The sequence below is a fragment of the Hirundo rustica genome, chromosome 30, assembly GCF_015227805.2.
Source record: "Hirundo rustica isolate bHirRus1 chromosome 30, bHirRus1.pri.v3, whole genome shotgun sequence".
Taxonomy (NCBI): domain Eukaryota; kingdom Metazoa; phylum Chordata; class Aves; order Passeriformes; family Hirundinidae; genus Hirundo; species Hirundo rustica.
In genome coordinates, this window is record NC_053479.1 from 1,249,797 (window position 1) to 1,269,500 (window position 19,704).

At 63.6% G+C, this 19,704-nt stretch overlaps 1 protein-coding gene across 1 annotated transcript in view; it reads left to right on the forward strand.

The window, feature by feature from the left end:
• The window catches only part of LRP1 (LDL receptor related protein 1), a 74,684-nt gene that overhangs the window by 35,865 nt on the left and 19,115 nt on the right, over window positions 1-19,704 (forward strand). The window contains exons 9-47 of the mRNA XM_040088349.1: window positions 89-278; window positions 1,214-1,357; window positions 1,479-1,715; window positions 1,867-2,047; window positions 2,158-2,380; window positions 2,499-2,688; window positions 3,003-3,128; window positions 3,220-3,360; window positions 3,618-3,743; window positions 3,868-3,984; window positions 4,095-4,175; window positions 6,035-6,202; window positions 6,433-6,615; window positions 6,991-7,191; window positions 7,274-7,519; window positions 7,689-7,886; window positions 8,570-8,774; window positions 8,872-9,036; window positions 9,270-9,514; window positions 9,769-9,900; window positions 9,986-10,213; window positions 10,362-10,536; window positions 10,895-10,989; window positions 11,186-11,335; window positions 11,466-11,606; window positions 11,853-11,981; window positions 12,682-12,813; window positions 13,033-13,167; window positions 13,245-13,374; window positions 13,819-13,945; window positions 14,142-14,293; window positions 14,389-14,513; window positions 14,692-15,063; window positions 16,080-16,269; window positions 16,616-16,820; window positions 17,357-17,549; window positions 18,372-18,497; window positions 18,580-18,708; window positions 19,530-19,649. Coding sequence (XP_039944283.1) covers window positions 89-278; window positions 1,214-1,357; window positions 1,479-1,715; window positions 1,867-2,047; window positions 2,158-2,380; window positions 2,499-2,688; window positions 3,003-3,128; window positions 3,220-3,360; window positions 3,618-3,743; window positions 3,868-3,984; window positions 4,095-4,175; window positions 6,035-6,202; window positions 6,433-6,615; window positions 6,991-7,191; window positions 7,274-7,519; window positions 7,689-7,886; window positions 8,570-8,774; window positions 8,872-9,036; window positions 9,270-9,514; window positions 9,769-9,900; window positions 9,986-10,213; window positions 10,362-10,536; window positions 10,895-10,989; window positions 11,186-11,335; window positions 11,466-11,606; window positions 11,853-11,981; window positions 12,682-12,813; window positions 13,033-13,167; window positions 13,245-13,374; window positions 13,819-13,945; window positions 14,142-14,293; window positions 14,389-14,513; window positions 14,692-15,063; window positions 16,080-16,269; window positions 16,616-16,820; window positions 17,357-17,549; window positions 18,372-18,497; window positions 18,580-18,708; window positions 19,530-19,649 — 6,553 coding nt within the window. The remainder of the gene's footprint in view (window positions 1-88; window positions 279-1,213; window positions 1,358-1,478; window positions 1,716-1,866; window positions 2,048-2,157; window positions 2,381-2,498; window positions 2,689-3,002; window positions 3,129-3,219; window positions 3,361-3,617; window positions 3,744-3,867; window positions 3,985-4,094; window positions 4,176-6,034; window positions 6,203-6,432; window positions 6,616-6,990; window positions 7,192-7,273; window positions 7,520-7,688; window positions 7,887-8,569; window positions 8,775-8,871; window positions 9,037-9,269; window positions 9,515-9,768; window positions 9,901-9,985; window positions 10,214-10,361; window positions 10,537-10,894; window positions 10,990-11,185; window positions 11,336-11,465; window positions 11,607-11,852; window positions 11,982-12,681; window positions 12,814-13,032; window positions 13,168-13,244; window positions 13,375-13,818; window positions 13,946-14,141; window positions 14,294-14,388; window positions 14,514-14,691; window positions 15,064-16,079; window positions 16,270-16,615; window positions 16,821-17,356; window positions 17,550-18,371; window positions 18,498-18,579; window positions 18,709-19,529; window positions 19,650-19,704) is intronic.

A 19,704-nucleotide genomic window follows, 5' to 3' on the forward strand; every position in this document is an offset into this window, starting at 1 on the left:
ACGCTGATGCGCGGGAGCTGTCGGGCGGTTGTCTCAGAGCCTGGCTCTCCCAAATCCTGAACCCCTCGCGGCGCCTGGCGCCTTCCAGATCGAGCACCTGTACGGGCTGACCGTCTTCGAGAACTACCTGTACGCCACCAACTCGGACAACGCCAACGCCCAGCAGAAAACCAGCGTCATCCGCGTCAACCGCTTCAACAGCACCGAGTACCAGGTGGTGACGCGGGTGGACAAGGGCGGAGCGCTGCACATCTACCACCAGCGACGCCAGCCCACAGGTGGGACCCTGGCTGGGGAGTGACAGCTCCCTGCTTCCTCAGCCGGGGGCTTGGGTGGGATTTTTCGGGAAGAACTTTTCCCTGGAAGGGGTGGTCAGGCATCGGAAGGGAATGTTCGGATGTGGCATTCAGCTCTCTGGTCGGGTTGACAAGGTTGGGGATTGGTCGCAGGTTGGACTCGGTGATCTTGGAGGTCTTTTCCGACCTCAAGGGTTTTGGGATTCCTGCTCCCCAGGCTCCTGGGGGCTGCTGAACATCCCTGGGGTGCCCCTGCCAGCGCTGTGTCTCTTCCTGTGAGAGCTGTGCCGCATGGTTGATGGATCATGGAGAGTACAGGGATGTGGGAGCACCTCAAAATACTGATGGTCCCACTCACTCTCTGTCCCCAATGCCAGCCATGTTCACCCCGGTGCTCCCAAGCACCCAGGGATTTCCAGGGAGCTGAAAGCCTCCCTGCACCCATCCCTGCCTGCCCACTCCACCCCCAGCACCTTCCTGTGGTTAATCAATTTACTCCTTTCAAATCCTCTTAGTGTCTGCAGCCTGCTCGGCATTTTCCAGAGTATAAAATTAATCGGGAGATTTCGGAGCGGGGAAGGAATGTGATTAAGGGGCTCTGCGGGTGGTGCTGGCCTGTCCCCGCTCCTGGGGCTTGTCCCGCCGGTGCAGCAGGATGGGGCAGTGTGGCCATGTGGTGGAGTGTGCTGGGATGTGCTGGCTTCTCACCAAGGATCCATCCCGTGGGAAAATCCTTTTCCATCTCTGTGCTGTGCTCGGCCCTTCCTTAGACCGGCCAGGAGCTCCTGGGAGGAAAGAGCCCCCCTAAAGCCCGGGGAGAACCCATGAGAGCATCCCCACGTCGCTGTGTCCCTGTCCCTCTGTCCTCCCTGTCCCCCCCGTGCCCCCAGCTGCTGCAGCCCCGCTCTGTGTTGCAGTGCGGAGCCACGCCTGCGAGCCGGATCAGTTTGGGAAGCCGGGCGGCTGCTCGGACATTTGCCTGCTGGGGAACAGCCACAAGAGCCGGACCTGCCGGTGCCGCTCCGGCTTCAGCCTGGGCAGCGACGGGAAATCCTGCAAAAGTGAGTGCTGGCCTTCCTGGGGGAACCTGGGGGGCTCTGGGTTCCCTGCGGGGGCCGCTCGCTGCCGTGACCCCACGTGCCACCCCCGCTGGTGGCCACGGCTGTCCCTGTCCCTCCACAGAGCCCGAGCACGAGCTGTTCCTGGTGTACGGGAAGGGGCGTCCCGGCATCATCCGCGGGATGGACATGGGCGCCAAGGTGCCGGACGAGCACATGATCCCCATCGAGAACCTGATGAACCCCCGGGCCTTGGATTTCCACGCCGAGACCGGCTTCATCTACTTCGCCGACACCACCAGCTACCTCATCGGGCGCCAGAAGATCGACGGCACGGAGCGGGAGACCATCCTGAAGGACGGTGCGTGGCCGTGGGGCCTGGTCTGTGCCCGTGGGGCCGGGCATCCATCATCCCCATCGCTCTGGGTCACAATCCGGCGCCGTTCTGGGCCGTCGCTTCCGCTGTTCGCCTCCTGGCTGGTGACGGAACCCGCTCCGCTTTTCCCCCAAAGGCATCCACAACGTGGAGGGGATCGCCGTGGACTGGATGGGGAACAACCTGTACTGGACGGATGACGGCCCCAAGAAGACCATCAGCGTGGCGCGGCTGGAGAAGGCCGCCCAGACGCGGAAGACGCTGATCGAGGGGAAGATGACGCACCCCCGCGCCATCGTGGTGGATCCCCTGAATGGGTGCGGGTGCCTGGGTGGGCAGGGCTGGCTGGAGGGGCCACAGGGACGTGGTGGGGTCTTGTCACGAGCTGTGGTGGCAAGGCCAGGGCTCAGCTTAGCGTCCGTGGCAGGTGGATGTACTGGACGGACTGGGAGGAGGATCCCAAGGACAGCAAGAGGGGCAAGATCGAGCGAGCCTGGATGGACGGTTCCAACCGCAACATCTTCATCACCTCCAAGACCGTCCTGTGGCCCAACGGGCTGAGCCTGGACATCCCTGCCAAGATCCTCTACTGGGTGGATGCTTTCTACGACCGCATCGAGATGGTTTATCTCAACGGCACCGAGCGGAAGGCGAGTGGGGGTTCCGTGGCCCTGGGATCACCCGCGGCACTGGGGCAGCCGAGCCATGGCTCCCTCTCCCTCTCCTCCCGTGTCCATCCCAGCTAACAGAACCTCCCCACGCCCGCAGATCGTCTATGAGGGCCCGGAGCTGAACCACGCCTTCGGGCTGTGCCACTACAGCAACTTTCTCTTCTGGACCGAGTACCGCAGCGGCAGCATCTACCGGCTGGACCAGGCCTCCAAGGCCGTCAGCCTGCTCCGCAACGAGCGCCCGCCCATCTTCGAGATCCGCATGTACGACGCGCAGCAGCAGCAAGGTGCGAGGGCGCGAGGGGCCGGGCTTGGAGGGATGGGGCTGAGGGCGGTGAGTCTGAGCTGCCTGAGCAGCCCCCTCCTCGCCTCTTTTTGCTTTCTTTTAGCTGTCTCCTCGCTCCTTGTTTTTCTCTGCCTGTTGCTCGTGCCCTGCTCTTCCCTCTTTTTCCCGCCCTAATTCCATCAGGCTCTGTGTGCCCTGAGGGATCCCCGTGGGCTCACCTGGGGTCTCCAGCTGTTGAGAGGGCTGGGGGCTCCCAGCACTCCCGTGGGTCCCTGGGCACCGAGGTGCCGTCTCCTCACCCCTTTGCATCCGCAGTGGGCTCCAACAAATGCCGTGTCAACAACGGGGGCTGCAGCAGCCTGTGCCTGGCCACCCCGCGGGGCCGTCAGTGCGCCTGCGCCGAGGACCAGATCCTGGGGTCAGACTCTGTCACCTGCGAGGGTAGGCTGCCCTGGGACCCTCGTGGGGATTCCCTTTCCCCGTGGGAAGCTGCACCCGGTTAAAATCCCGCCTGTGCTTTCCCCCTTGGCAGCCAACCCGTCCTACATCCCCCCGCCGCAGTGCCAGCCCGGGGAGTTCGCCTGCAAGAACAACCGCTGCATCCAAGAGCGCTGGAAATGCGACGGGGACAACGACTGCCTGGACAACAGCGACGAAGCCCCCGAGCTGTGCCGTGAGTGACCCCTCCTGCGCGCTGGGGTGTGGGCTAAGCCTCCCCCAGATGTGGGGGCAGTGGTTGGGTAGCCAGGACCCTTCTGTCCCCTCTCCAACTCGAGGAGAGGAGGAGGTAGAGGAAGAAAACATGGATTGAGATTCTGATCCCAAGTTTGATGCTCCAGCCCTTTTCTGTCCCAGTTTTTCTCTTCGCTGGCTGTAGAGGAGGGATGGGGTGGGATGAGGGGCAGGTCCTGAGTGTGGTTCCCCCCACAGACCAGCACACCTGCCCTTCGGACCGCTTCAAGTGCAAGAACAACCGCTGCATCCCCAACCGCTGGCTCTGCGACGGCGACAACGACTGTGGCAACAACGAGGACGAGTCCAACTCCACCTGCTCGGGTGAGGACCCCGCCTTGTCCTCGGGGAGTCGCAGGAGAGCCCCTGCTGGGCTGCAGGGAGTTGTGGTACACTCTACCACAAGGTAGAATGGGCCTTTAACTCTCCATCTGTCCCTCCTGGCCAGCCCGGACCTGCTCCCCAAACCAGTTCTCCTGCGCCAGCGGCCGCTGCATCCCCATCTCCTGGACGTGTGACCTGGACGATGACTGCGGGGACCGCTCTGACGAGTCTGCCTCGTGTGGTGAGCTGGAACTGGGAGCACTGGGAGCACTGGGCGCCCCCCGGGGCTGGGAGGGTTGGGGTGCACACGAGGTTTTCCCCGTGCTGACGGTGCCTCTGCCTCCTCCGCAGCCTACCCGACCTGCTTCCCCCTGACGCAGTTCACCTGCAACAACGGGCGCTGCATCAACATCAACTGGCGCTGTGACAACGGTGAGGACCCGGCCCCGTGGTGCTCCCGAGGGGACGGCGAGACCCGAGGCGGGGGTGCAGCCTGGCAGGGACCCCATTTTGGCAATTCGGGCCAGCTGAGTCCATCCTGCAGCCCCACAGCCCCGTATTTCCATTGGCTGTGCTGGGGCAGGAAGAGCTGCGGGAATAACCTGGCAGGGGTTGTTCCAGACCTTGGCATCCCTTGTAAAGTTTCCAAAACTCTGCCCTGGTGCTGGAACCAAGTGTGCCGTGGCCAGAGCTGCTGGTGGGGCTGAGCCAGGTCTTGCAGCCCCAGGGAAGTCAGGAGAGCTCTCCCAACCAGCTCCCATCAGCTCTCGGATCTTTCCAGGGCCAGGCCTGGGACAGAGGGTTTGCCCCAAGGTCGCTTTCCTCTCCCACAAGTTTATATCAATCTTGGAGCCGCTCTGCCTCGTTAGGAATAATTAACGTCTTCAGAGCAGGCGAGACACTGGTGCCTGTCTGAGCGGAGCTGTGGGTGCAGGAATCTCCCTGGAGTCTTCCTGAGCTCCCTTGGAGCTGGCCCTGCCGTGGGATGGTCCCTTCTCCTGGGATCCCCCACTGTGACAGCCAAACCACGGCGTGGACCCCGCTGTGCAGCCCCGAGCCTCGCCAGCTGCCCGGGGCAGGAGCAGCAGCACCACCACGAGGGTCCCCCCCCAAATCCTGGCTGCCCCCCGCTCCCCCAGCACCCTCCACTGCTTCTGGTCTCGCCTCCCAGGCTGCCTGGTTGCCTCTGTGTGTCCGTGTCCGTGTCCTGGTGTCTCTGTGCCGCCCGCTGTGCGTGTGCCGTGTTTGTCACTGTGGCGTGTTGCGTTTGTCACCGTGCCCACGCTCCTGTCTGGTGGTTCTGTGTTTCAGAAAAAGATTGTGGGGATGGCTCTGACGAAAAGAACTGTCCAAAGCCTACCGGTTAGTGCATAGATCAACATGCACCAGATCATCCCCACCTGGCCCCGCTGAGCCCCCAGATCTGCCCCCTCCAGAGGGCTGCGAGCCCCAGGGGCTGCTGCTCCGGACACTGGCAATGCCCCTTGTGCCCTCTGGCAATGCCCTCTGTGCCTCTGGCAATGTCCCCCAGCTCTCCAGAAACGTCCCCAGTGCTCCCCAGGAGAAGGAAGGATGTGCCAGGTGCCAGGGAGCCACTGTCCCAACTTGGGCAGCTCCTCTTGGTGGGAGCCCGGAGAAGTCAAGGGTTGCAGGGGCACGAGCTGAGCTGCTGGCGAGGCCACATGGCAGCTGGCAGTGCCATCATCCCCGTCAGTGTCACCATCCCCATCGGTGCCATCGTCCTGAGGCACCAGGAAGCGAATCCCCTTGACCAGTCTCACAGTGGAGCCCTGTGGTGGTCCCCAGCCCGGACCCCCCGTGCCAGGCAGGCTGAGGGGCTGCATTGCCAGTGTCCAGGTACCCTCAGACCAAACCTCGCCCTGCCCACAGCGGGCGTGGGGCTTTCCTCCAGGCAATCCCAACTCCCCAATTGGCTGCCCCAACCCCTCTCCCCACGGGTGCAACCCCCAAAGGAGCGCCCGGCCCCGAGCCCCGCTCCCCCCGGAGCGCCGGGCGCCCAGGGCCGCGCAGGTTCATGGCTGATCTATGCAGTTTCTGTGTTTCATTTTCTCTGTGTGCTGCTGGTGCTGTGGGGTGGGAGGGCCGGGGGTCTCCAGCCCGTGGCGGGGGTCCCGCTGAGGGGCTGCTGTCCTCCCACCATGGCGTGGTCTGTGCAGTCCCTGTTGTTCCCCGCTTCCCCCGGCGAGGGGTCTCTGCTGTCCTCCCTCCTGCCAGCCCCGTGCTGGCCGGGCGCCTGCTGACCCCCTGCCCGCCCCCTTTTCCCTCTCCAGACAACGACTGCGGCGACAACAGCGACGAGGCCGGCTGCAGCCACTCCTGCTCCAGCAACCAGTTCAAGTGCAACAGCGGGCGCTGCATCCCCGTGCACTGGACCTGCGACGGGGACAACGACTGCGGTGACTACAGCGACGAGACCCACGCCAACTGCACCAACCAGGGTGAGCCCCAGCGCACAGGAGGGATTCCCCCAACCTCGGAGCCAAATCCTGCCCCGGGCAGAGCCGCTGTGCTTCTAGGCAGGGAATTCTGCAGATTGCCCGCACTCAGTGCCCAGATCCCCCTCCCCTGCCTCTGGGTGCTTCCAGATGTTTCCCTGCTGGCTGAGTGCCAATCCCGGGGCCCCCCAAGCTCCGTGGGGTGCAGGCAGTGAGCGGTGCCCTCCCCGCAGCCACGCGCCCGCCCGGGGGCTGCCACACGGACGAGTTCCAGTGCCGGCTGGACGGGCTGTGCATCCCCATGCGCTGGCGCTGCGACGGTGACACGGACTGCATGGACTCCAGCGACGAGAAGAACTGCGAGGGGGTCACCCACGTCTGCGACCCCAACGTCAAATTTGGCTGCAAGGACTCGGGTGAGAGCAGGGGCCAGGGGGTGCTGGACTGTCCCTCGGTGCCGGGATAATGGGGAAGCACGAGCGGCCAAGCCGTGAACCATGGCCCTGATGGATGGTCTCATCCTCAGATGCCTTCTCCCTTTCTCTGACGAAGGGACTGGGACAGGCTTTGGTGGGTTGGGGACGAGGGTGGAGGGACGCCAGTTCTGGGGGTCACCCTCTGAGCCCCCAGGCCCTCCCTGACCTGTCCCATCTGGGCCTGATTTTTTGGGGAGCCCTGAGCTACTCAAACACCCCCTAGCCCCCACCCCGTGCACGGGATAAATCTGGAAATCCCTGGAATAACGTCCCTTCTGGTTCTGCTCTGCCCCCTTCCCTTCCCCTCCGTTCCAGCCCGGTGCATCAGCAAGGCCTGGGTCTGTGACGGGGACAGCGACTGCGAGGACAACTCTGACGAGGAGAACTGCGAGTCCCTGGTGTGCAAACCGCCGTCGCACACCTGCGCCAACAACACCTCCATCTGCCTGCCCCCCGAGAAGCTCTGCGACGGCGCCGACAACTGCGGCGACGGCTCCGACGAGGGCGAGCTCTGCGGTGAGCGTGGGGCCGGCCGTGGGGACGCGGGGGGACCCGGGAGCGGGACGAGGAGGTGACGAGCGCGTTCCTGTCCCCGCAGACCAGTGTTCCCTCAACAACGGCGGCTGCAGCCACAACTGCACGGTGGCCCCTGGCGAGGGCATCGTGTGCTCCTGTCCCCTGGGCATGGAGCTGGGTGCTGACAACAAGACCTGCCAGATCCAGAGCTACTGTGCCAAGCACCTCAAGTGCAGCCAGAAGTGCGAGCAGGACAAGTACAATGTCAAGTGCTCCTGCTACGAGGGCTGGATGCTGGAGCCCGACGGAGAGAGCTGCCGCAGCCTGGGTGTGTTTCGGGGGGCGCCAGGGACTGGTAGCAGCCCCCTGTTTGTCTCAGAGGGGGTTTGTCCTCTCGTGGAGCTGGGGGTTGTGCTGGTGGGATCTTTGTAGCTGGGGCTGAGTGCGTTGTCCCCTGCTTTCTCCCTGCCCCTCTGACCCTGCCCTGCTTCCCTCAGACCCCTTCAAGCCGTTCATCATCTTCTCCAACCGCCACGAGATCCGGCGCATCGACCTGCACCGAGGGGACTACAGCGTCCTGGTGCCGGGGCTGCGCAACACCATCGCCCTGGACTTCCACCTCAACCAGAGCTCCCTGTACTGGACCGACGTGGTGGAGGACAAGATCTACCGGGGGAAGCTGCTGGAGAACGGCGGTGAGGAGCCTGGGGGTGGGAAAGCAGCGGCTCAGGTCTGGGGTCGGTGATTCTGTGGCGCCCCACGGTGATGTGGCAGCTGAAGCCCACAGCCCTGACAGTGATCCTGTTCTGCTCTCATTATGCAGTAGTTAATTAGCATTCCCAGCGCTTCCCTGCTGGTAATTGCAGCCCAGCAGCTGGGCACAGAGAGGACACCGTCCCCATCAGTGCTGCTGCCAGGACTAGGGATGGGGGGCTTTGAAGCCAGGGCCATGGGTGGGGGCTGAGCCCTTTGGGATCTGGACCATGGATGGAGGCTGAGCTCTTTGGGGTCTGGACCATGGATGGAGGCTGAGCTCTTTGGGGTCTGACCGTGAACAGGGGGCGCTGAGCCATTTGAGGTTTGGACCATGGATGGGGGCTGAGCCCTTTGGGGTTTGGACCATGGATGGGGGCTGAGCCCTTTGGGGTCTGACCATGGATGGGGGCTGAGCTCTTTGGGGTCTGACCATGAACAGGGGGTGCTGAGCCCTTTGAGGTTTGGACCATGGACAGGGTTGGTTCAGGCCCTGTTTCAGGCCCCGTCCCCCTCACGATCAACCCCAGCAGAGCTGCGTGGAGCTGTTGAGGCTACGGGGGTGGTGGTGCTGGTTGGGCTGGGGAAAGGGCACCAGCCTGAGCCCTCACCTTGTGCCCCACAGCTCTGACCAGCTTCGAGGTGGTGATACAGTACGGCCTGGCCACCCCCGAGGGACTGGCCGTGGACTGGATCGCCGGCAACATCTACTGGGTGGAGAGCAACCTGGACCAGATCGAGGTGGCCAAGCTGGACGGCACCATGCGCACCACGCTGCTGGCCGGGGACATCGAGCACCCCCGCGCCATCGCCCTGGACCCCCGCTATGGGTGAGGCAGGAGGGGACAGCGCTCACCGGGACACGCCGGTGCCTGGGGTGGGACGAGGCCGTGCGTTCCTGTCCTTGCTCACAGTCCCTCCTGGCAGGATCCTGTTCTGGACGGACTGGGACGCCAGCCTGCCCCGCATCGAGGCGGCCTCCATGAGCGGTGAGGGCCGACGCACCATCCACAAGGAGACGGGCTCGGGGGGATGGCCCAACGGGCTCACCGTCGACTACCTGGAGAAGCGGATCCTCTGGATCGACGCCAGGTAAGGCCAGGACGCCTCTCTCCGTCCCTCCCGGTCTGGATCTTCCCCTGTCTCCAGCGTTGTGCTGGGCTGGGAGCGAGCAGCCTTCGCTCTGTTTGTGTCTCCAACGCGTGCCAGCCCTTGCTGCGGGTGTTCTCCCCCGGTGTAAATCAGCTGCCGGTTGTTGCTGTTGGGTTAAAGACCCCGTGGTGCCCCCTGCCCACCTCCCTGACCCTCGTCTCCCCCCGGCACAGGTCGGACGCCATCTACTCGGCCCTGTATGACGGGACGGGGCACATCGAGGTGCTGAGGGGACACGAGTACCTGTCCCACCCCTTTGCCGTCACCCTCTACGGCGGCGAGGTGTACTGGACCGACTGGCGCACCAACACCTTGGCCAAGGCCAACAAGTGGACGGGGCACAACGTGACCGTGGTGCAGAGGACCAACACGCAGCCCTTTGACCTGCAGGTGTATCACCCCTCCCGGCAGCCCCTGGGTGAGGCTGGGGGAGTGCGGGTGGGGGGACGGCATGGGGGGACCGCGGAGGGTGGCACTGGCGCTTGGTCTGTGCCCACACCCGCTGGGAGCAGCAGGTGGGCGCTGCTCTCATCGCTGTGGCTGCCCCTTTGCCCCATCAGGTGATGCTTGATGGACCAGGCAGGGTTTGGGGAGGGGGCTGCAGCTCTTGGGGATTCCTGGGTGGGTGTCCCCAAGGGCTGGGATGTCGCTGAGTCCCGTCGCCTTTTGCAGCTCCTAATCCCTGCGAAGCCAACGGGGGCAAGGGGCCATGTTCCCACCTCTGCCTCATCAACTACAACCGCACCTTGTCCTGCGCCTGCCCCCACCTCATGAAGCTGGACAAGGACAACACCACCTGCTATGGTAGGGCTCTACCTGGGCAGCCGGGAGGATGAGCGGGTGCTCCAGAGCCGAGATCCCACCGCTGCCCTTCTTCTTCTTCTCCCAGAGTTTAAGAAGTTCCTGCTGTACGCGCGGCAGATGGAGATCCGGGGCGTGGACATCGACAACCCCTACTACAACTACATCATCTCCTTCACCGTGCCCGACATCGACAACGTCACCGTGGTGGACTACGACGCTTTGGAGCAGCGCATTTACTGGTCAGATGTCCGCACCCAGACCATCAAGAGAGCCTTCATCAACGGCACCGGCGTGGAGACCGTGGTGTCTGCAGGTCGGTGTGGGGGATCATCGCCCCCTGAAGTGGTGCCCCAAGCCCTCCAGAGCCTTCATCTGCCTGAGATCGGCCCTTCCTCTTCATCTGGGCAGCATCCCAGCCCCGTACTCGCGGCTGACGCGCTCCCCTCTCCGTTCCCTTGCAGACCTGCCCAACGCTCACGGCCTCTCCGTGGACTGGGTTTCCAGAAACCTCTTCTGGACCAGCTACGACGCCAACAAGAAGCAGATCAACGTGGCCAGGCTGGACGGCTCCTTCAAGAACGCCGTGATCCAGGGGCTGGACAAACCCCACTGCCTGGTGGTGCACCCGCTCCGGGGGTGAGGCTGGTGGGACGTGGGGCTGACGGGATGGAGGTGTGAGTGGCTGTGGGGGAGACAACGGGGGCTCTCCCGGTGTGTCAGCGTGCGGGAGCAGTGTCACAGGAGATGGGGAGCGTGCTGTGTGTCCGCACACGCGTGTGCAAAGGGGAGCGGGCTGTGCTGAGCGTGCACCCACCGGTGTGTGCCAGTCTGGGTGTGCACGGGGCTTTGGCAACACCCAAGCCCCCTCCTGAGGGTGGAACAGGGGGCTGTGGGGCTGCCCAGGCCGTGCCATGGGCAGGTGAGGGGCTCTGCAAGGCTGGGAGGGTGCAGGGGGCACCGTGGCCCCTCACCTGCTGCCCCCTCACCTTGGCAGGAAGCTGTACTGGACAGATGGGGACAACATCAGCGTGGCCAACATGGACGGCAGCAACCGCACGCTCCTCTTCACCAACCAGAAGGGGCCTGTCGGTACGGACCCCTCCACGGCCCTCGGGATCCCCCACCTCACATTTCTGTCCTGCAGAGCCTCAAATCCCCACTCTGGCTCCTCCAGGGGGTGGCAGCTGGGTCACCACGACCTTACCTGCTCTCTCTATCCCATCCCACCCCGCTCTGTGACGGTCCCTTCGTGCCACCAGCGCGGTGACATTCCCGTCCTTTCCAGGCCTGGCCATCGACTACCCCGAGAGCAAACTCTACTGGATCAGCTCTGGCAACGGCACCATCAACAGGTGTGACCTGGATGGCAGCAACCTGGAGGTGATCGAGTCCGTGCGGAGCCAGCTGAGCAAAGCCACCGCCCTGGCCATCATGGGTGAGGGCTGCCGAAGGGGGACGGACGCCTGTCCCTGTCTGCCTGGCCCTTCCCAAACTCTCCCGCTCTCAGCTGGGGCGGGAGGGGATGGGGAACGCTGCCCCATGGCTCCTGCCTTCTCTCCCCGCAGGGGACAAGCTGTGGTGGGCTGACCAGGCCTCGGAGAGGATGGGCACCTGCAACAAGAAGGACGGGACGGAGGTGACGGTGCTGCGCAACAGCACCACGCTGGTGATGCACATGAAGGTGTACGATGAGAGCGTCCAGCAGGGTCAGTGTGGGCGCCTGGGGCGGGCACCCCAGGGTGTGGGGCTGGGCAGCTGCTCCAGCCCTCCGTGCTGGCCGGGTGGATCCATCTCTGGCAGCTGGCCCAAGCCTGGCCCTTGCCCTCGTGCCAAGTCTGTGCTGGCTGGTGCAGGACGCCCACACCTCATGTGGGTGCTGCCCTGTCTGCCCCAGCCCTGGTGGGTGGTCCCTTGCTCCCCGTAGCCCCTCACTCCCTTTTTCTCTGCCGCAGGTGGCAGCAACCCCTGCAGCCAGAACAACGGGGACTGCTCGCAGCTGTGCCTCCCCACCTCGGAGACTTCCCGCTCCTGCATGTGCACTGCGGGCTACAGCCTCAAGAGCGGGCAGCAGTCCTGTGAAGGTGTGTGCTTGTCCCTGTCCCCCTCCCTGAGCCACCCCTGCGGCCACCCTGGCCTCTCCAGCTGGTGACCCCTCGCTCTGGCTCCTCATGGGCTCCTCCCCACTGCTCTGCATCCCTGCTGGGGACCCGAGGGACGCTGCGGGGCTTGGAGGGCTTGTGGGCTCAGCTGGCAGCAAGATCCTTGCACGGGCTGTCCCTGATGAGCGTGGGGGCACTGCCCACCCCCCGAGGGCGTCCCTGGAGGAGGGGGAGTGGGGCAGCACAGTGGGACCCTCGCTGTGGGCAGTGGGTTTGGCTCAGTGGGAGCAGGGCCAGGCACAGCCCTCGCTCTGTCCCCCCCCGGGCACTGCCAGGGCCTCTCAAAGGCTGTTTGTGTGCAAAGTGTTCCGGGTGGTTTTGGGGGAGAGTTGGCAGAGCTCTGCACCATCTGGGTCAGGCCAGGGGCTGAATAACAAGTGCTGCCCTGACCCAGATGCGCCGTGGAGCCTCTGCCAGCACGGGGTGGGGCTGGCGGCTGGTGGGAAGGGGCTTCGCTCGTGCCCCCCTGGAACGAGCTGTGCTGGGGGTCGCAGCCCCCAGGGAGGTTTGTGCTGTGCCTGCAGAGCCCTGCCAGCCCCATGCTTCTCCCCTGTCACACTTTCCCAAGGTGCAGGGACAGCCTGTGGGTTTTGGGGTGTGCCTGACCGTCCCTGTGTCGCAGGTGTCGGCTCCTTCCTGCTGTACTCGGTGCACGAGGGGATCCGGGGCATTCCCCTGGACCCCAACGACAAGTCAGATGCTCTGGTGCCGGTGTCGGGGACCTCCCTGGCTGTGGGAATCGACTTCCATGCAGGTGATGCGGGGCTGGGAACAGGATGGGGGGGCTGGGAACAGGACAGGGGGACAGGGAGCACGAGGGGACCATCCCCAGTCCCCCCTTTGGCAGCTCTTCGCCCTGGAGCAGCACTGGGCGAGGGAGGATTTCAGGACCCTGGCGTGGAGGTTTTTACAATTCTGGAGTGACCAGAGGCGGTCACTGACTCGTCCCTTCCTGCCTCCCTGTCCCTCTCAGAGAACGACACGATTTACTGGGTGGACATGGGCCTGAGCACCATCAGTCGAGCCAAGCGGGACCAGACGTGGCGCGAGGACGTGGTGACCAACGGCATTGGCCGCGTGGAGGGCATCGCCGTGGACTGGATCGCTGGTGGGACGGGGCTCTGGGAGCAGGGGCAGCGGGGGCAGCGGGGTTTCTGTGGGAGGCTCACCGTCCCCCTCTTGCAGGAAACATCTACTGGACTGACCAGGGCTTCGACGTCATCGAGGTGGCCAGGCTGAACGGGTCCTTCCGCTACGTGGTCATCTCGCAGGGGCTGGACAAGCCAAGGGCCATCACCGTCCATCCGGAGAAGGGGTGAGACGCCGCCCCAGAGGGGGGCTTTGCCCACGGGGTGGGCACAGGGGGGACCCCCACACCTCCTGGCAGAGCTCCGTGTGCGCACGCAGCGGGGAAGGACTCGCGGGTCTCCTGCCGCACCAAGGAGTTCAAACCCTGGATTTAACTCTCACTGATGGGCTGAGCTCCCCGGGAGCCCTTTGGCACCGGGTGGGTGCCAGCACCTCAGAAAATCCAAGTGGAGCCTCCTCCAGCTTTGGACAGGGCCCCGGGGAGCGCAGCGGTGTTTGGATCTGGGGAGGGATGGAGCGCCGGGGATGTGATGCCGGCTCTGTGGGCGGGCACGGTCCGGACTGAGGCCCCGGTGTGGGGGGATGAATGGCGTGGTGTTTGTCCTTAACTCAAATGTCCAGTGCTGCTCCTGGTGACGTCCCTCTGGTGACGTCCCTGCTGTCCCCTCAGGTACCTGTTCTGGACGGAGTGGGGGCAGTACCCCCGCATCGAGCGCTCGCGCCTGGACGGCACCGAGCGGATGGTGCTGGTCAACGTCAGCATCAGCTGGCCCAACGGCATTTCCGTGGACTACGAGGTACGGTGTGCATCTGGGAGGGTGGTGCCGGTCCCGTGGGTCCCTGAGGCCGTGTCCTGCTGGTGGGGACGTTGCCCTCCTTCCAACCCTCTCAGAAGGGTTGTCCGGGGTGGTTTGAACCCTCGGCACGTCCTGCCAGAGGTGCAGAGGGCAGCGCTGCCCCAACACCGGCTGGGATGTTCTCCCATCCCCGCAGGACGGGAAGCTGTACTGGTGCGACGCCCGGACAGACAAGATCGAACGGATCGACCTGGAGACAGGCGAGAACAGGGAGGTTGTGCTGTCCAGCAACAACATGGACATGTTCTCCGTGTCGGTCTTCGAGGAATACATTTACTGGAGCGATAGGTGCGGTGCCGAGGGGGCTGGGGGCTGCGTGGGTGCTGTGGCAAGGGTGGGGAAGGGTCCTGTGCCGGTCCCTTGGTGACTCCGTCCTCCTTCAGGACTCACGCCAACGGCTCCATCAAAAGAGGCAACAAGGACAACGCCACCGAGTCGGTGTCCCTGCGGACTGGGATCGGCGTGCAGCTCAAGGACATCAAAGTCTTCAACCGGGCCCGGCAGAAGGGTAGGTCTGAGCGTGGAGGGCAGCTCCTCGTGCGGGGAAAGGGGACGGAAACAAACGGATCCCTCTGTCCCTGTCGGAGCCATGTCACGCCGTGGTTCGAGCCCGTTCCTTCCTCGGGGAGCGCCGCCCAGCAGCACCCTGCCCAGTCCCTCACCCAACCTCCCTATCCACCCTCCAGGCACCAACATCTGTGCCCAGAACAACGGGGGCTGCCAGCAGCTGTGCCTGTTCCGCGGCGGCGGGCAGAGGACGTGCGCCTGCGCCCACGGGATGCTGTCGGAGGACGGCGTGAGCTGCCGGGACTACGACGGCTACCTGCTCTACTCGGAGCGCACCATCCTCAAGAGCATCCACCTCTCGGACGAGAACAACCTCAACGCGCCCATCAAGCCCTTCGAGGACGCGGAGCACATGAAGAACGTCATCGCCCTGGCCTTCGATTACCGCTACGGCTCCAAGGGCAGCAACCGCATCTTCTACAGCGACATCCACTTCGGCAACATCCAGCAGATCAACGACGACGGCACGGGGCGCAAGACCATCGTGGAGAGTGAGTGGCGTGGGGCTCTCCCGTCTGTGCCTGCCCTCAGACCCGTCTCTCTCTCCCTCAGCTCCTCCTGCATCCCCTCTGTTCTTGCCCAGGGGGTTTGGGTGGGTTTGGAGGGCCAGGCTGAGCTGTGAGGTTTCTGAGGAGCCTCTGGAAGTGGATGCAGGCGCTGGGAGCAGCCTGCAGAGCTCATTCTGGCACGGAGAGTGTGTCACGAGGCTTGGGCTCTTAGAAACAGGCGCTGCAGCAAAGTTGAGGTTGGCTCTGTGCTCACACTCGCCTCCGAGGCGGCGCCCTAAGCCCTGACCCTCCGGGTGCCCAGCCCTGGCCTCACCTTCAGACCTCACCTTGCACTTGGTTGGGTTTACTGGCACCTGCAGCAGCTTCAAACCTGCAGCTGCTGCTCCAGGAGCTCCCTGAGCCAGGGCCTTGGACGTGCTGCTAATGAGGGAATCCACAGTGCTGCTCGCAGTGCTTTATCCCTGGGAGGAGAGAGCAGGGCCCAGCTCTCACAGCCTCATTAAACCCTTTGCTGAGCGTTAATGAAGGGGGATGATGGGTGCACGGTTCAAGTTCCCAGCAGGGAAGGGCTCCCTGGTCCCCTGCTGGCTTTGCCTCCTCGCTTTGTGCCCCAGGGGCTCCGCTGTCCCCTGGCAGAGGGAAACCCTCCCCTTCCCAGCGCTGCTGCTGTGGACCCAGAGCAAGGTCTGGCTGTTGTGGAGTTTGAGAGCCAAATTCAAGCCCTTGGTGCATTGTAGGTGCAAATCCCTCAGCCTCCCTGCAAGGGAGGGTCATTCCAACAGAGCTCTCCACACGAGACTCCGGAGTCTCAGGGGTCTCTGCTCCCCCCTGAGCCCTGCTGCGTCCCCACCCAGCAGCCAAAACCTCTGAGGGATTTCTGGGCCGCAATTAAAAGCAAAAACTTCAACGTCCCAGCGTCAGGGTCAGCGCTGGCCGTGCAGGGTGAGCAGCAGCCCTGCAGGAGCTGGGGCTGGCTGTGACCTTTGCTGTCCCCGCAGATGTGGGCTCGGTGGAGGGGCTGGCGTACCACCGCGGCTGGGACACGCTCTACTGGACCAGCTACACCACCTCCACCATCACCCGGCACACCGTGGACCAGAGCCGCCTCGGGGCCTTTGAGAGGGAGACCGTGATCACCATGTCGGGGGACGACCACCCCCGGGCCTTCGTGCTGGACGAGTGCCAGAAGTGAGTGGCCACGGAGTGTCCAGCCAGCCCCACCGGGGATCCACGTGGTCCTGGTGGACATGGCGGGGAGGAAGCTCTGGATCCCAGCACAGAGAGGAAAGACCCCTCCCCACAAAACCTTCAGCACCCCAAAGCAGCTCCAGACCCCCCCGTCCGTGGGCTGCCACATTTCCCAGCTGGCTGCAGCAGCCCCGTTCAGCCCCTTCCCGCTCTTTTTATGTGGGAATGTTGTCCCGTGCCCCCCCCAGTCTCTGGAAGCGCCCCCAGCCGTGGAGGGATGGGCTGAGCCAGCCTGGATGTGGCTGAGCTGGAGCTCCAAAGGCGTCGTGTGTCCCTCCCTTCCCAGCCTGATGTTCTGGACCAACTGGAATGAGCAGCACCCCAGCATCATGCGAGCCACCCTCTCCGGTGCCAACGTCCTCATCATCATCGACCAGGACATACGGACGCCCAACGGGTTGGCCATCGACCACAAGGCCGAGAAGATTTACTTCTCTGACGCCACCCTGGACAAGATCGAGCGCTGCGAATACGACGGCTCCCATCGCCACGTGAGTCTGAGGCCAGTGAGGTGGGGAGGAGAGCGTCCAAACCGGGGCTGGAGTGTGGACAGAGGGAAGCACAGCTGTTCCTGGGGTTGAGGAATTCGGGCATCCCACTGGGGTGGGGGCTCTGTGTTTGGGGGGTTGTGGGGCTGCATCCCACAGCAGGTTCCTCCTGCTTCCAGTTTGGCTGTGTCCCTGAGGAGTGAGGGAGGTTCAGGTTGCACGTGAGAAGGAATTCATGGAAAGGGTTGTTAAGCGCTGGAAGGGGCTGCCCTGGTTGGTGGTGGAGTCACCATCCCTGGAGGTGTCCAAGGAACTGCTGGACCTTGGCACTGAGTGCTCTGGAGGGAGTTGGTCACAGGCTGGCCTTGATCTTGGAGATCTTTTCCAACCTCAAGGATTCTGTGAAGCGTCCAAGGACAGGTTGGATGGAGCTTGGCGCAAGCCTGGAATTTGTACCCACCCGTGGCAGGGATGTGGGAACTGGATGAGTTTTAACGTCCTTTCCAGCCTGACCCATTCCACGACTCCGTGCCCGGCAGGTGATCCTGAAGTCGGAGCCCGTGCACCCCTTTGGCCTGGCCGTGTACGGCGATTACATCTTCTGGACGGACTGGGTGCGCCGGGCCGTGCAACGCGCCAACAAATACGTGGGCACCGACATGAAGCTGCTGCGAGTGGACATCCCCCAGCAGCCCATGGGCATCATCGCCGTGGCCAACGACACCGACAGCTGTGAGGAGCCTCTGGTGTCACTGCGGTGTCCCTGCCCTCTGCACATCACCCTGGCACCTGGGGAAAGGGAGCTCATCCCACTGTCCTTCCTGGAACTTCAGGAATCCATCCCGCTGTCCTCCATGGTCCTTTGGGAATTTATCCCACTGTCCTTCATGGTCCTTTGGGAATCTGTCCCACTGTTCTTCCTGGCACTTCAGGAATCCATCCCACTGTTCTTCCTAGCACATCAGGAATCTGTCCCACTGTCCTGCATGGTCCTTTGGAAATCCATCTCTCTGTCCTTCATGGTCCTTTGGGAATCCATCCCACCATCCTTCATGGTCCTTTGGGAATCCATCCCACCATCCATCACCATCATGGTCCTTTGGGAATGCATCCCACTGTCCTTCATGGCCTTTGAGAATCCATCTCTCTGTCCTTCATGGTCTTTCGGGAATTCATCCCACCATCCTTCCCACCCATTTGGAGCCCGTCCCTCTGTCCTTTCATGGCTCTTTGGGAAGCCTCTGTCCATTCTGGCCCTTCAGGAATCCATCCCCCCGTCCTTCCCAGTCCTTTGGGAATCATCCCATTGTTCCCTCATGCCAGAGTTGTCCGTCCCCAAACCCAGTGCAGGCTGAAGACAGCGAGGATTTCTCCTGTCCCTGCTCTTCCCAAGGCATCTCCTCATAAAATCTGGGGAGACCGGGTGCCTCCAACACCCCCCACCCTCCGTAGCCCCATGGGAGGAGCCTGGGGAGGGATCCCCACTTTTTGTCCCGAGGAGGAGCAGGGGCTGCTGGCTCCATGCCTGGTGTGACCACTGTCCCTCTGTCCTAGGCGAGCTGTCCCCGTGCCGGGTGAACAATGGCGGCTGCCAGGACCTGTGCCTGCTCACCCCCAAGGGCCACGTCAACTGCTCCTGCCGCGGGGAGCGCGTCCTGCAGGAGGATTTCACCTGCAAAGGTGAGAGGGGAGTGGGAGGGGCCGAGGGAAGGAAGGGGTGAGGCTGATCTCAGCCTGGCTGACGTTCCCGTGCTCTGTCCAGCTGTGAATTCCACCTGCAACGTGCACTACGAGTTTGAGTGCGGGAACGGCGACTGCATCGACTTCAGCCGCACCTGCGACGGCGTCGTGCACTGCAAGGACAAGTCGGACGAGAAGCAGTCCTACTGCAGTAAGGTTCCTCCTCTTGCTGCTTTGCTCACCCCGGCACCCCCAGGCACCCTGCCCGAGCTGCCAGCTCCACTCAGAGAGCCCCGGAATGCTTTGGGTTGGAAGGGACCAAATTCAGGGGGTTCCCCTTCAAGGCGACCGAACGCACGAGGCAGGTACCTCCACGCAGCCTTGCGGGGTCTGTCCCTCGTTAATTAGTCTTAGGACCTCATCAAATTTGCCGTTAGAACTTAGAGAGGATGACGGCGAAGACCTGAGAGGATGGAAGGTGACAAAGGCAGGATTTCGCAGCGCTCCAGTGAATCAATCCTTTTTCCTGTGTTCAAGACCATGGAATCATGGAACAGTTTGGGTTGGGAGGGACCTTAAAGATCATCTCATTTCACGCCCTGCCGTGGGCAGGGACACCTTCCACTAGCCCAGGTTGCTCCGAGCCCCGTCCATCCTGGCCTTGGATGCCGCCAGGGCTGCTCAGCAAAGGGAACCAGGACTCTGGGGTGTCCTTCCATCCCTCTGGTGCTCGCAGTCCCTCCTGCCCTCCCAGAGCTGCACCCAGCCAGGCTTTAAGGTCTCCAGACCTTTTCCCAGTGTTCGCGGGCAGACAGGAGAGCAGGACCCCTGGAGCTGAGCCAGCGGGGTCTGCAGCACCCTCAAACACCATCTCTCACCCCTCTGCGCAAGGGAGCGGCTTCCCTGATCCTGCTCTCCGTTTTCTTCCCCTGCTGGAAGGTCCCCAAGGATCTCAGGCCCTCGGGGCAGGGTGGGGGGTGCTCGCCCTCCTTCTACTCACCTTCTCCTCTTCCTCCTCTTCCTCCCTGGCAGGCAACCGCAAGTGCAAGAAGGGGTACCTGCACTGCATGAACGGGCGCTGCGTGGCCAGTCGCTACTGGTGCGACGGCGTGGACAACTGCGGGGACAACTCGGACGAGGTGCCCTGTAACAGTGAGTGTCTGCCTGGCCCCCGGCCAGGGACAGCGACAGCGGCTTCAGGAGCGGC